General features: G+C 41.4%; 1 protein-coding gene across 1 annotated transcript in view; it reads right to left on the minus strand.

Annotated features, from left to right (window-relative positions):
• Positions 1-13,334, minus strand: part of PAPPA (pappalysin 1) — a 239,549-nt gene that overhangs the window by 71,370 nt on the left and 154,845 nt on the right. The window contains exons 11-13 of the mRNA XM_083422840.1: positions 13,157-13,255; positions 10,708-10,840; positions 4,536-4,749 (exon numbers count right to left, since the gene is read on the minus strand). Coding sequence (XP_083278966.1) covers positions 4,536-4,749; positions 10,708-10,840; positions 13,157-13,255 — 446 coding nt within the window. The remainder of the gene's footprint in view (positions 1-4,535; positions 4,750-10,707; positions 10,841-13,156; positions 13,256-13,334) is intronic.

Genomic DNA, 13,334 nt, shown 5'->3' on the forward strand with positions numbered 1-13,334 from the left:
TATTTTATTTATAGTCATAAGAATTTGGGTTGGGGTCACTGACAACATTATAAGCTCATCAAGAGATCAAGGGATGAACTCAGAAGTTTGGGAAATGCTGTGAAATCAGCATGGGTTCAAACTTCTGTCATGCATTTCACTATCACCTCAACCCCAAGAGAAACAAAATGTGTACAAAAACCTGTATATTGGGGGGGGGGGACAGCACACACAAATTAAGTGAAAATGATGTGCAGAAATGCTCTATATTAACATACAGAAATTTCTTGCAAAAATGGGCAGAACTATGCATAGTAAGAGAAACACATGGTTTTTTTTTGGTGCGTTTTGTGTAAAACATAAAACATGTATACACACTTTGATGCATTTTGTTAAGAAGAAGAAGAATTTGCAAGATGATGGGTAAATGGGCTGCACTGAATTTATAATTGGAAAAATGAGAAAATGAAAATAACAAAAATTGACAAGACGGGTTGGGTCACAGGATGCGCAAAAGGCACAAGATTTTGGAAGTGTATTGATAAACACTAAGAGGCTGCTGTTTTGCGGCTAGTGATTGAATTCGAGAAGCTGAGAGGCTCTTTTGAGGTGACAGGTATCCCCTTCATATGTGGCACAAAATCAATCACAGGAACCAAATCTACTCTTACAGGGAGTGCTTTACATCCATGTGCAGGCCCTCCCACCATCACCTGCACAGATGTAACTTGAAGAGTGTGATAACACAGTCCACCTTGCAGAAGCCAGCTCTTGGCTGGCCTGGCAAGGTGGATGGCAATAAAACAAGGTTTAGTGGAACCAAGAAAAGCAAGTGTACTTTCTTCCAACTGCAAGGTATGCAGAGCAGTGACCTAATTACACAGCAAGGAACACACAAGCTACCTGTCTGTAGGGATACAGTAGAAAACTCAGAGCAAAAGAAAAGCAAAAGTAAGTGGGGAAGGGGGAGGACGGGGAAGAATGAGAACAGAGAGCAAGTCACCCTTTACCTTAAAAAAATAAATAAATTGTAAGTGTCTTTGCTTTGGGGAGAATGGGACTCTTGGACCCTTCACCTAGAATGTTGACTGAGCTTTCAGCACGCACACCTTTAGGAGCCCAGTGTGGCATTGGCAAATTTCAAAAGTGTCTCCACATGGGATTTCACTAAGATAAGGTGTGATGATATCCACCAACTTGGATGGATCTAACAAGGAAGTGAACAATTATACAGATGATAAAGTGTACTAGTTATGATAGCTATGCATTTCCTCTATTCAGAGCTTTTATTCAGCGGAAACTCACCAGAACTCAGTTCCAGCACCTCTAAGGTGGGTACCATTGCCATTATAAGAGAACAAGCGAGGCATTCATGGTGAGTTCCGGCAGGGGTTTGAACCTGGGACATTCCACTTGCAAGGCGGATGCTGTCCCACTGAGCCATGACACTTTCCCTTAGGAATTTGGGTGTCTATGGAGGGGACAAAATGTGGGGCAAGACAAGCCTTTGGTTTGATCTAGCAGGTTCTTCTTCCTCTAGTTTTAACCACCTATTTCAATAGGTCTACTTGGGGTAGACCTATTTACTCCTTTTATTAGATCAAGAAGACCAAGATAGTTGCACCCATAGCAATAAAATAAAATAAAATAAAATAAAAATCAATGCAGACAACATGCTCTGACCTAGATACAAGGCTTCTGATCACTGTGTTGAAATGAGATGAGTAAGCTCAGAAGCCCAGTGAACAGCCGGATCAAGTTTCAAATGAGAGGTCCAGTTTATGGACGTCTGCCCAAGTCCCAAGGCAGGAGGAGACAGACAGAGAAAGACCCATTGCTGCAGAGCAATGTCTGAAAGCACTGGCGAAGGGATGGTGGGTGGTAGTGGCAGAATCGCATGTTCAGTTTGCTTCTCCGCCTTCCCTTTAAGCTCTTATGAGCTTAAAATGTTGGAGCGGAAATTCTTATCACGGCATTCAAGCATACACTTTGTGATGAATCAGTGTCAATGCGGTAAAAGGTGGGAGGCAACTGAAGGGTTTTCATTCGTAGGGCAAAAAATCAAGGCCACACTTCTACAAAATTCTGAAGCCATTTTTTTGCAGAAGGGGTGTGTGTGTTTTTCAAAAGGGTACAGAATTCTTCTTTAAATAATAATGATGATGCCTTATTCTTGTAACAACCAGTGCTTTGATGGAACTATCTCTTTGAATCTCTGCAAGAGGACACCTTTCTTACGGTTTGGCAAATCGATGCAATCGCTCGAGAAAAAAGATTAAATAAGAGATGATAACTGACTTAAAAATAATAATTCCAATCCACATCTGAAAACTAAAAAAAATTGGATTTTATTGTTTTTTATGCTTTTGAACATCACCTATATACGTCAATAAGCACTGTACAAAATATACACAAAATTGCCTTTGGCAAAAGCATGAAAGAGGGTATTTTAATTTTTAAGGCTGTTATGATAGGTACCTTTGGTCAGTGCTTTTTTCCTAGAAAAATAGGTGCCAGTACTCACCATGAAGTTGTCACAGTAAGTAACAGCAAAGTACAGTAAAGCCTCTACAAAGTTAAAGTACGAATAAATGTACATATCAATGAAAATGGCATAGAAAGATGCATCATATTGAAGGAAATTGCTGTGCAAAAATGTATACATTAGGCAAACAAAAATCTGCATATTTAGATAAATTTGCACTAAAATACTGCCGAATTTCCACTGGACTTTTTAAAATATAAAAGAAAAGAAAACGGCAAACTGGTGTGGAAATATCAACAAAGATCTCATTAAATTAAATTGACTTCTCCACATTTTCCCACCAGTTTGCAATTTATTTATATTTTAAAAACAATAATTCATTGTGAAAAATCCATCAGCATAATAGTGCAATTTTCTCATAATATACACTTTTTTTGTATAATTTTTCCTCAATATGCACATTGCTGCAAAAACGATTTCCCTTAATATAACACAATTTTTGTATATTATTCTCACTAACATGTCCATTTTCAGGAACACTGTCTTAGTATGTGTACATTTGCACACTTCACTTGGCTGAAAGATACATTGCAAAATTCAGAGAAGTGTGAATTTCGAAGGATAGCCCTGTTTCAGTTTCCATTGTGTTTCAAAAAGCATGTGTTTAGCAGATTCACTTTAACTGAAACTGAATCAAACAGATCACCCACCCCTAGTCCAAAGTCAAAAATGAGTGCAATAATTAATTTTACATTTGTACAATAGAGTAGTTTCTTAGCACCCTGCTCCCCCCATCCTCCATCTACGCAACCAATAGGCATTAAAATAGTGGCCATCCAGGCCAAAAGAAAAAAGGAAAGTAAACCCTGGTGTGAGGCGTGTGGTCTGCAGAGAGGGAGGAGTGGCCTGGAGAAGGTCCCAAGGGCCAGATAGAGAGAGGCCTGAAGAGTTGCATTTGGGCTGGAGGCTCCCTGTCTCTGCTCAGGATGTTGCTGCCCTACAACTCTCATGGCCTTGCTGAGTGAGACTGATGGAAGGTGTGGCACAGCAACACCCAGAGGGCCCCAGAGGTCCCAACACCTATGGTATATGGGAAGAACATTGGGGAGAAGAGAGGCCCTTCACTTACTCGCTGATTCCAAGCCACAAAGAGCTTTAAATGTCAGATTAGGTGCTGTGTATAAAAACATACTGTGTTTATACCATACCCTACAACATTTCTCCAATTAAAATGGGGGTGTCAACAACAACAACAACACTCACCCATATGACTGGGTTGCCCCAGCAAAAACTCCCCATACAGGGCTGCCTTCAGATGTCTTCCAAAGGTTTATAGTTAGTTACTTATCTCCTTGGTTCAGGGGTCGCATAGCTCCATACCCTCCAACATTCCTCTGATGAGAACAGGGACATCATAAGGAAAAGCGGGATATTCCGAGATCAAATAAAAAACCAGGACAGCTTCTGTGAATTCAGGACTGTCCCTGGAAAATAGGAATTCTTGGAGGGTCTGTTATGCCCAAGCCCACCCAGTGAGCTATATAGATAAATGTAGATTTCAAACTCAGGTCTCCACTGATCCTACACACACACACAAACACACACACACTGCTGTGAAAATAAATTGGAAGTGAAAAGAATTATGTACAGCTACTGGAAGTGGGGTGCAAGATTGTGTTAGAATGGATCAAGGTCTTTCTTTCTTTCTTTCTTTCTTTCTTTCTTTCTTTCTTTCTTTCTTTCATGCAGAGAGAGCCTGCCCTCTTTGAGTTGCGACTTCTATTCCAGGATTTTCCTAGCATAGATTGAAGCTGGACCATGAAAGCCGAGGAGAGACAAAGGAGGTGGAAATAATCTACTGACATTTTCCCATGTGGGTTAAATGCCCCGTCTGCTCCCATTCACTGGGAAACTCCATGGATTCTGCTGGCAATGCCAAAGGTCAGGCACAGCTTTTCTCCTCCTGCTTCTTATTATCCCCTTGATCAGGCCTACAGAGGCTGGAAGTCTATGGGTGGTAAAGACACGGGAGGGTGAGAGAGGCGGGGTGGGGAGAGAAGAAAGGACTCACCTCTGCTCAGCCGGGCTATAGGTCTGTCCGCTTTGGCAACTGCTGACGGTGATGGGGTCAAAGTTTTGGAAGGAGCGCAAGGCCACCCCAGAGATGGCCACGAACGGAGAGCTGAAGGTGATCAGGATGGCCTGGGTATGGTAGAAATGTTGGCTAAGGTCATGAATGACAGGGATAATCAAAGGGTTTTTCCTGCAGCTCAAGCCATGGATTCCTGTCAACAAAAGAGGTAAGGGGTGATGGAGGAAGGAAGGGGGGGGGGGAGAGAGAAGAGTTTTAAATTGTTGTTTTGTTTTCCTTTATTTATTTATTTTATTCACTTACAGAATTTATACCCTACTTTTCACATGTGTCTCAAAGCAGATCACTAAACAAACAAACAAACAAACAAATCACACAACATCCCAAATTTCAAAACTAAGATCAAAATATCAGATAATAACAACATTAGAGCAGCATTTGTGGTGTATGAGAAGAATTATATATATATATATATTAATGTTCCTGCTACAGAAGTTCTATCTGTGGTATGAGATCTATGACTCATTGACAGGTAAATCAGTAATCAATAAAAAAAATCAATTTCACCTTGATTGGGTGAGGAATATATTAGCAATTAAAACTTTTGTTTTTTTAAAAAAAGTGTTACATGCCACCTCTGATGACTCTGGACAAAGAATGGACCCCAAAATATTTTGAATAATTAATCTGGTTTTCTCATAAGACAATTTTTACCTGGCAACTGAAACTTTGCAGGGATGCCCGAAGGATTTTTGTGTGTACAAAACTCCTTGAGCATTTTGCAAAAAAAAAAAAAAAGGTGCTGCACATTTATATGTAGACAACGCATGAGGTTTTGATCCTAAAATAACTTATGAATGCTCATGGAAGTTGGGAAAAGTGTCCTCTTCCCTCCTGCCTCATGAAGCTCCATAGGCTTCCCCCTCCAAGCTGATAATATACAAGAGGCCCTTTTAAAAATTGTTGTATTGCTTTACTCGTGTATTTTGATCATATTTTAATGTGTGCATAAATTGCTTTTAGACTTCGTAAACCACTTGGAAACCTATTTTGCCATTAAGCAGTAAATAATAGTAACTGGGACGCGGGTGGCGCTGTGGGTAAAAGCCTCAGTGCCTAGGACTTGCCGATCGAAAGGTCGGCGGTTCGAATCCCTGCGGCGAGTGCGCTCCCGTTGTTCGGTTCCAGCGCCTGCCAACCTAGCAGTTCGAAAGCACTCCCGGGTGCAAGTAGATAAATAGGGACCGCTTACTAGTGGGAAGGTAAACGGCGTTTCCGTGTGCGGCTCTGGCTCGCCAGAGCAGCGATGTCACGCTGGCCACATGACCCGGAAGTGTCTCCGGACAGCGCTGGCCCCCGGCCTCTTGAGTGAGATGGGCGCACAACCCTAGAGTCTGTCAAGACTGGCCCGTACGGGCAGGGGTACCTTTACCTTTAATAGTAATTGTAATAGCAGCAGCAGCAATGTAAAGGGGAAGAACTGTAGTTTAGTGATAGAGCATCTGCTTTGCTTGCAGAAGGTACTTGATTCAATCTTTGGCATCAGTCAGTCAAGGCTGGGAATGTCCCCTGTCGGAATCCCTGGATAGTTGCTATCATTAACAGTAGGCAATACAGAGCTTAATGGACCAGTGACCAGATTCAGTTTAAGGCTGCCCTCCCTTATACATGGAGGGCAGCACCCCTGAGCAATGTGAGACGAGATAGGGAGGAATCCTCGATAACTGAGTGGAAGTTTGACTGTGATCAAATACTTCGTTCACATCAGGTATCTAGATAGGAATTCAGAACAATGCTGTTGCCATACAGACACATTTCACTGATTTATTCTCCCTCCCTTTTACTGATGATTTTTAGGATTTAAAGTGCACCTGCAGTGCCTGTCCGCTCAGTGAAAATACTTTTTGGTCTTTTCAGGGCTACTGTAACTTTATGTAGAAGCTTGCAGCTTTTGCCTCTGTTCAGCAAGAACATGACTTTACTGAATTGCCTCTTAATTAGACCACGATAGAGACAGGAACCTGCAGAACAGTTTTCCTTTCATTATGAATTTATTTTTTGTAAAGTAGTTCTATTTTTAAAAATTGCAGGTTGTAGGAGAATTTGTACTATTTTAATTATATTAGTTATTATACTGTAAATTCTTATTGTGGAGTGCCATGAGATATATCGTATGAAAGCTGCTGCAGTGTTCTGTCCTGGGCCCGTTGTTGTTCAACTTATTGGATGAAGGGATTAAGGGGATGCTCATCAACTTTGCAGATGACACAAAATTAGGAGGGGTAGCTAATGCCACAGAAGGCAGAATCAGAATTCAAAATGACCTTAACAGATTGGAGAACTGGGTCCAAGCTAACAAAATGAATTTCAATAGGGGGAAATGCCAGGTTCTGCACTTAGGCAGGAAGAACCAGATGCACAAATATAGGATGGGGGACATCTGGCTTACTAGCAGGGCATGTGAAAGGGATCTGAGGGTCTTGATGGACCACAAGCTTAAAATGAGTCTACAGTGTGTTGCTGCAGCAAAAAAGGCTAATGCTGTTCTAGACTATATCAACCAACAAAATTAGTGCCCAGATCAAGCCAAGTAATAGTTCCACTCTATTCTGCCTTGCTCAGACTGGAATACTGTGTCCAATTTGAGAAGGATGTTGACAAGCTGGAACGTGTGCAGAGGAGGGCAACAAAGATGATCAAGGGTCTGGAAACCAAGCCTTATGAGGAACGGTTGAAGGAGCTGGGTACGTTTAGCCCAGAAAAGAGGAGACTGAGAGGAGATATGATAGCCATCTTCAAATATCTGAAGGGCTGTCACACAGAAGAGGGAACAAGCTTATTTTTCCCTGCTCTGGAGAGTAGGATTCAAACCAGTGGCTTCAAGTTACAAGAAAACAGATTCCAACTAAACACTAGGAAGAACTTTCTGACAGTAAGAGCTGTTCAACAGTGGAATAGTGTCCCTTGGTAGGTTGCAGATTCTCCTCTCTTTGAAGTTTAACTCAGAGATTGAATGGCCACCTATCATGGATGCGATAGTTGAGATTTGTGCATTGCAGTGGTTGCAGTGAAGGTTCGAACCCCCTTCAAACTACAGTTCTGTGATTCTATGAAAGATGGTAGCAAATGCCTTAAATGAATAAAATATATTTCACAGTCAGAAATTTAGAGAAAACCATCAATTAAAGCTCTCTTCCCCACCATTGAACATGAACTGACTAAATAACAGATGTAGTACAGAGCTGCTAGCAAGCTGAATGGAAAGCAATTAGAGTCAGAATCTGGAGACCGAATCTTCTGATCAAAATTGCATAGGACCTTCACAGAACAGGACTAGTCCAGAATAAGTATTACAAGAGCATTGCCGGACAATATAGTGTTTATATCAACTGCCATGTGGAAACATAGTTTTAATTCTGCTTCCAAACAATTTTGGAAAAGCAGGACTTCACGCTCTGCTAAAAGACCTAAGTGGAAATTACTTCAGACACTTTTCTGCTTTCTTGTTCAGGTTGGAAGAAGTTATTATGATTGTATGGACAAGCTCTGTGCCCCAAATCCGCTAAAAACGAACATATATTGCAAGCTATCCATCATGCATTCATCTATGCAATTGGTATAGTAATATAATTAGTTGTCAGGTTTGGATCAGAATACCTAAAATATTGCCTCACCCATTGTATACTCAACTGACTCTTCAAGAGTGAGGCTCCTCCAGATTCTACCACATCAAGAAATCCATTCCATATGATATAGGAATAATGCCTTAAGTGTGGTAGCCCCAACCCTTTGAAACTACCTCCCATTACATATCAGACAAGCACTGTCTCTCTTATCTTTCTGACCTTGCTTTTCCAACCTAGATTTTCACCATCTAGGTCTCAAAGCAGCTTATGATGATAAAAATATACAACACAGGCAATTAAAAATGCAAATTAAACCTCAACAATTTAAAACCCCAATAATTCGAAAGCAGACCATTTAAAACCTCAGAAAAACTTTTAAGTGGAGAGGGTTTGTTTGTTTTTTACTCCAGTCTGTCTCAGATTTTAAATTGGTTTCATAGATAAATTTATCTGAATTGCTTTCATGTATATGAAATTGCTTTACATATGCTTTTATTGCTTAAGTTTTTACTGTTAAATCTCTCTGAGACAATTTCATAGGAAGAGATTCACAGGTGGGGTGAAATAAATAAAACAGATAAATAACCACTTCCCTCCAACAGTTTCACAAAGTGACAGTGGAGGATGGTCCATCAGAGCAAATGGGGCGCTGCCCCACCAACCTGAACCAGCCTCCACCTACCTGCCTTCTCACATACATGAGGCATGGCCCTGCCTGCCACCTCCCTGCTCCACTTCTATCTCAGTGTTTGTTCCTTCAAGAGGAAGGAGAATGGGGCCAAAGCTAGAATTAATTGGCTCCATCTGCTCATGTGCCTGAATCAACCTGCCGTAGGTCCCTCTGCCTTCCACCCTCTCCGTCCCAGTGGATTACCAGCCACCATCTGTGATGTACAGATTCTAGCTAAAGTACAGCAGCAGAAAGTACTGCCAACTTTCCCTAGTCCCATGAAATAATATGAAGGAGGGTTCTGTGGGTGTTCCCACCCCCCCTTAAAATATTCAGTGAATGCCCATTTATTTACTTTATTTAGTAGTAGTAGTAGTAATAATAATAATAATAATAATAATAATTTATTATTTATACCCAGCCCATCTGGCTGAGTTTCCCCAGCCACTCTGGGCGGCTTCCAGCAAAATATTAAACTACAGTGGTCTAGTTGTTTCATTAATAGTGTTTTATAGATTGTAATTGTTTTACTGATGATTTGTTAATTATTCTATATGATTATGCTGTTTTGTGACATTCTAATATGTTATTTAAGGGACCCGGGTGGCGCTGTGGGTTAAACCACTGAGCCTAGGACTTGCCGATCAGAAGGTCGGTGGTTTGAATCCCCACGATGGAGTGAGCTCCCGTTGCTCGGTCCCTGCTCCTGCCAACCTAGCAGTTCGAAAGCATGTCAAAGTGCAAGTAGATAAATAGGTCTCTGGCGGGAAGGTAAACAGTGTTTCCGTGCACTGCTCTGGTTCGCCAGAAGCGGCTTAGTCATGCTGGCCACATGACCCGGAAGCTGTATGCCAGCTCCCTCAGCCAATAAAGGGAGATGAGCGCCGCAACCCCAGAGTCGGTCATGACTGGGCCTAATGGTCAGGGGTCCCTTTACCCTTTACCTTTAATATGTTATTTATTCTTTGTAAGCCATTTTGCAATTTTTTTGAATGAAAAGCAGCATAGAAATATTACAAATCAAATCAGTTTATTTTATTAAATTTACATGCCATTTGATTGAGGGGGAGGATTTCTAGGGCGCCGGCAAGGCTTACCTTGCCTGGGCCGGTTCACTGCCATGGAACCCCCTCCGTGGGCTGGATCGCGGACAGCGTGAGTACGCATGCCTGCGATTTCCGGCGCCTGCCTCTGTGCAGATGCGATTTCTGGTGCTGCAAAAGCAATTCCCCGTGCCGCGCTACGCTGCTTTAGCGCAGCACGCGGGGACTCACCAAGCAGGCAGCTCGGTTCAGGGGTGGCTCATGGATATACGATATTCGATATCTTTATTGTCATTGTCCCTTGCGGAACAATGAAATTGAAACTACATAAAACTACATAAAAACTACATAAAACTACCACAAAACTACATAAAACTACTACAAAACTACATAAAACATTCAAAACCCCCCAAAAACTCTAAAACCCCATTTTAAGATACACTATACTACAGAGACCCCTTATGCTGCATTTAGAACCAGAATTGCATTAGCGTAGAAACTGTTTTTCAGGCGGCTAGTCCTGGCCTTTATAACCCTATACCTCCTTCCAGAAGGCAGAAGCTGGGCCAGTAAAACAACTCCCATGGGACGCTTGTGCCCTTAGGTTGCCGACTCCTGCTCTAAGATGTTTACAAAGGATGAAACAGTAGCATCAAAAAATAAAAATAAAAATTATCAACCATACTTTAAAACATACAAATGTAAAAATACTATCTGGAGCACTCTGAAACAATGGCTTTTATGATAGTGCAACCAGGACTTCTATTTTATCCTATGAAGGACAATAGTCAAACAGGCAGAGGGATTCTTACCAAGGTCATGGCTCTGGTCTTTGGTGTCAACCAGCTGAACAGAAATGGTCTCCTGCTGATCGAGATCTTCGGTCCCATCTGCAACCAAGTGGATTATAACGGCGGCAGCAACCATTGGTTGTGAAAAGGAAGCCTGGAGAGAGAAGGAAGAAGAACACCAAGATACAGGACTTGCTGGTTTCCTGTGTGGCCCCTCTTGAAGCAAAACAATTGCTGGCTGACACTTAAAAGTGTATGTAGGGATGCGTTATAGCTCAGTGGCCGAGAACATGGTAGGCATGCCTGATCAGGCCAACGGCCCATCTAATCCAAAATCCTGTTCTCGGTCAAGCAGATCCCTCTGGGAAACCTGCAAGCAGGACTTGAGCATGAGCGCACTCTCCCCTCTGTAGCTTCCTGCAACTGGCTTTCAGAAGCATTACTGCCACCAACTGTGGAGGCAGAGCAGATCCATCCTGGCTAGGAGCCATCGATAGTCCTCTCCTCCTCCATGAATGTGTCTAATCCTCTTTAAAATTCATCCAAGCTGGTGGCTATCCCTGTCTCTGATAGGAGTGAGTTCTATTGTGTAACTATGTACTGTGTGAATATGTTCTCTCTTTTAACAGTATATATATATTCCATATTTTTGCTCTATAAGACTCAATTTTTCCCTCCTAAAAAGTAAGGGGAAATGCGTGTGCATCTTATGGAGCGAATGCAGGCTGCACAGCTATCACAAAAGCCAGAACAGCAAGAGGGATTGCTGCTTTCACTGCGCAGCGATCCCTCTTGCTGTTCTGGCTTCTGGGATTCAGAATATTTTTTTTCTTGTTTTCCTTCTCCAAAAACTATGGTCTGGTGCATCTTATAGAGCGAAAAATACGGTATATGTATGCAATTGCATATCATTCTCCCACAAAGCAAAAGGGTGATGTACAGCAATGTAAAAGTAACCAATCAAACAAAACATTTAGAAGCAATATAGAACCATCATTAAAATGAATGGCAACCCCAGAAAACTGTAAACTTCTGAATAAGCTTGTCAGCATTAACAACAACAACAAAAGTCTTCAAGAGATGCCTGAAAATCAAAAGTGAGGATGCCTGCTGAGTTTCTGTTGGGAGAGAGTTCCACAGTATGGGACTGATGACACCAAATGCCCAAATTCTGGTTAAGACCAGAATTTCTCTGGAAGACCTCAGTGATCAAGCTGGGCAATATGGTTGTCCTTAAGGTAATCTGAACCCAATTTGCTCATGTTCAGTCCTTGCCATCTCAGGATAATATGCCTTCATTACAAAACGAGAAATATGTGTATTTTCTTAGAGGGGGTTAGTTCTTAATAACAATATATATATATATATATATTTGGTAAAATATATTATTTCTTCTTGACCAGTGAATTGCCAAAGTGTGCCTTAACTAAGGGAAATGCTTTATAGCTGACAGGGAAATGAACTTATTTTCCCCTCCCTCTTTCATCTCCTCTTCCTCTCTTTTTCTTCTTCCATTCATTCTTATGAAGAATGCAAGAAGAGTCCTGCTGGATGAGGCCAAAGACCCATCTACTCCAGCACCCAGGTTTCACAGTGGACAACCAGCTGCCTCACCACCACAAAAACAACTCTCCCAGCTAACTTGTGATTGCCAACAACACTGGTGGTGTCTGAGGCCAATGGATTGTTGACACATGGGCGATAATAGATGTGTTATGAACATGACAATGCTTGCACTAAATTATGTTGTTCCATCCATAGAGAAACTGTTTCTGGGAGGAAGAAAGGGCATAGGGAAAGGAAAGACATGTGTATGTAATGAGTGTGCGGGATAGAAGAAAAAATAGTTTTGGTTCAGATTTTAATGTAAACCCTACCCAACATGCAATTTTAAAAACAATATGTCAAATGAGGCACAAGCCGTCCTTCAAAATTTGCAGTTCCCAGGATTTGGGGATGTAGTTCCTCAGCCCAATAAAGTACCAAGATGTGTACATCAGAGAAAAAAGTGCATTAAAAATATAAGTGTTGGAGAAAATAGCACCTATGGTGTATTTATACCACTTGATTGTAAATGGCACCACGAAGTTTACATTGTGTGCCATAAAGCAGTATACATTATGGTTTACAGAGGCACTATACCAGTACAATTGATGGCGAAGATGAGCACATCAGGCAAAATTGCTCACAAAGATGTGTATTTTAGGAGAAATTTGCAAAAAAAAAAACAACAACGAAAAACGGTGAATTTTCATGAAGGCTTCTTTTTTTTTTAAAAAAAAAAAATTAAACTTTGCAGAAATGTAAAAATGGAACAAGCATGGAAAACTGAGAAATCAAAATGTATCAACCCCCCTCCCTTTTCTGGACTTCGTATCTGTTTGTAACTTGGAAAATTTACAAAACTTCAGTGAATAGTTTCTCTTTCTCTATCTCTCCTTCTTTCTCTCCACCCCATGCAATATCTTACCTTGAGCCAGAAAACAGTCTGGGTGTTGTTGGCAGTGCATGGGTACCAAGCATGCTGAGATATTCCATCACTGAAGTCATTCGCTTTGGTTCGGCACACCTAAGAGAAAAGAAGAAGGAGAATCAGCATGAAGTCGAACTGAGCTCTATAAAAAGTCATGGTAGTGTCTATAAAATTC

This window comes from Podarcis tiliguerta (assembly GCF_965153285.1).
Source record: "Podarcis tiliguerta genome assembly, chromosome: Z".
NCBI lineage: Eukaryota > Metazoa > Chordata > Lepidosauria > Squamata > Lacertidae > Podarcis > Podarcis tiliguerta.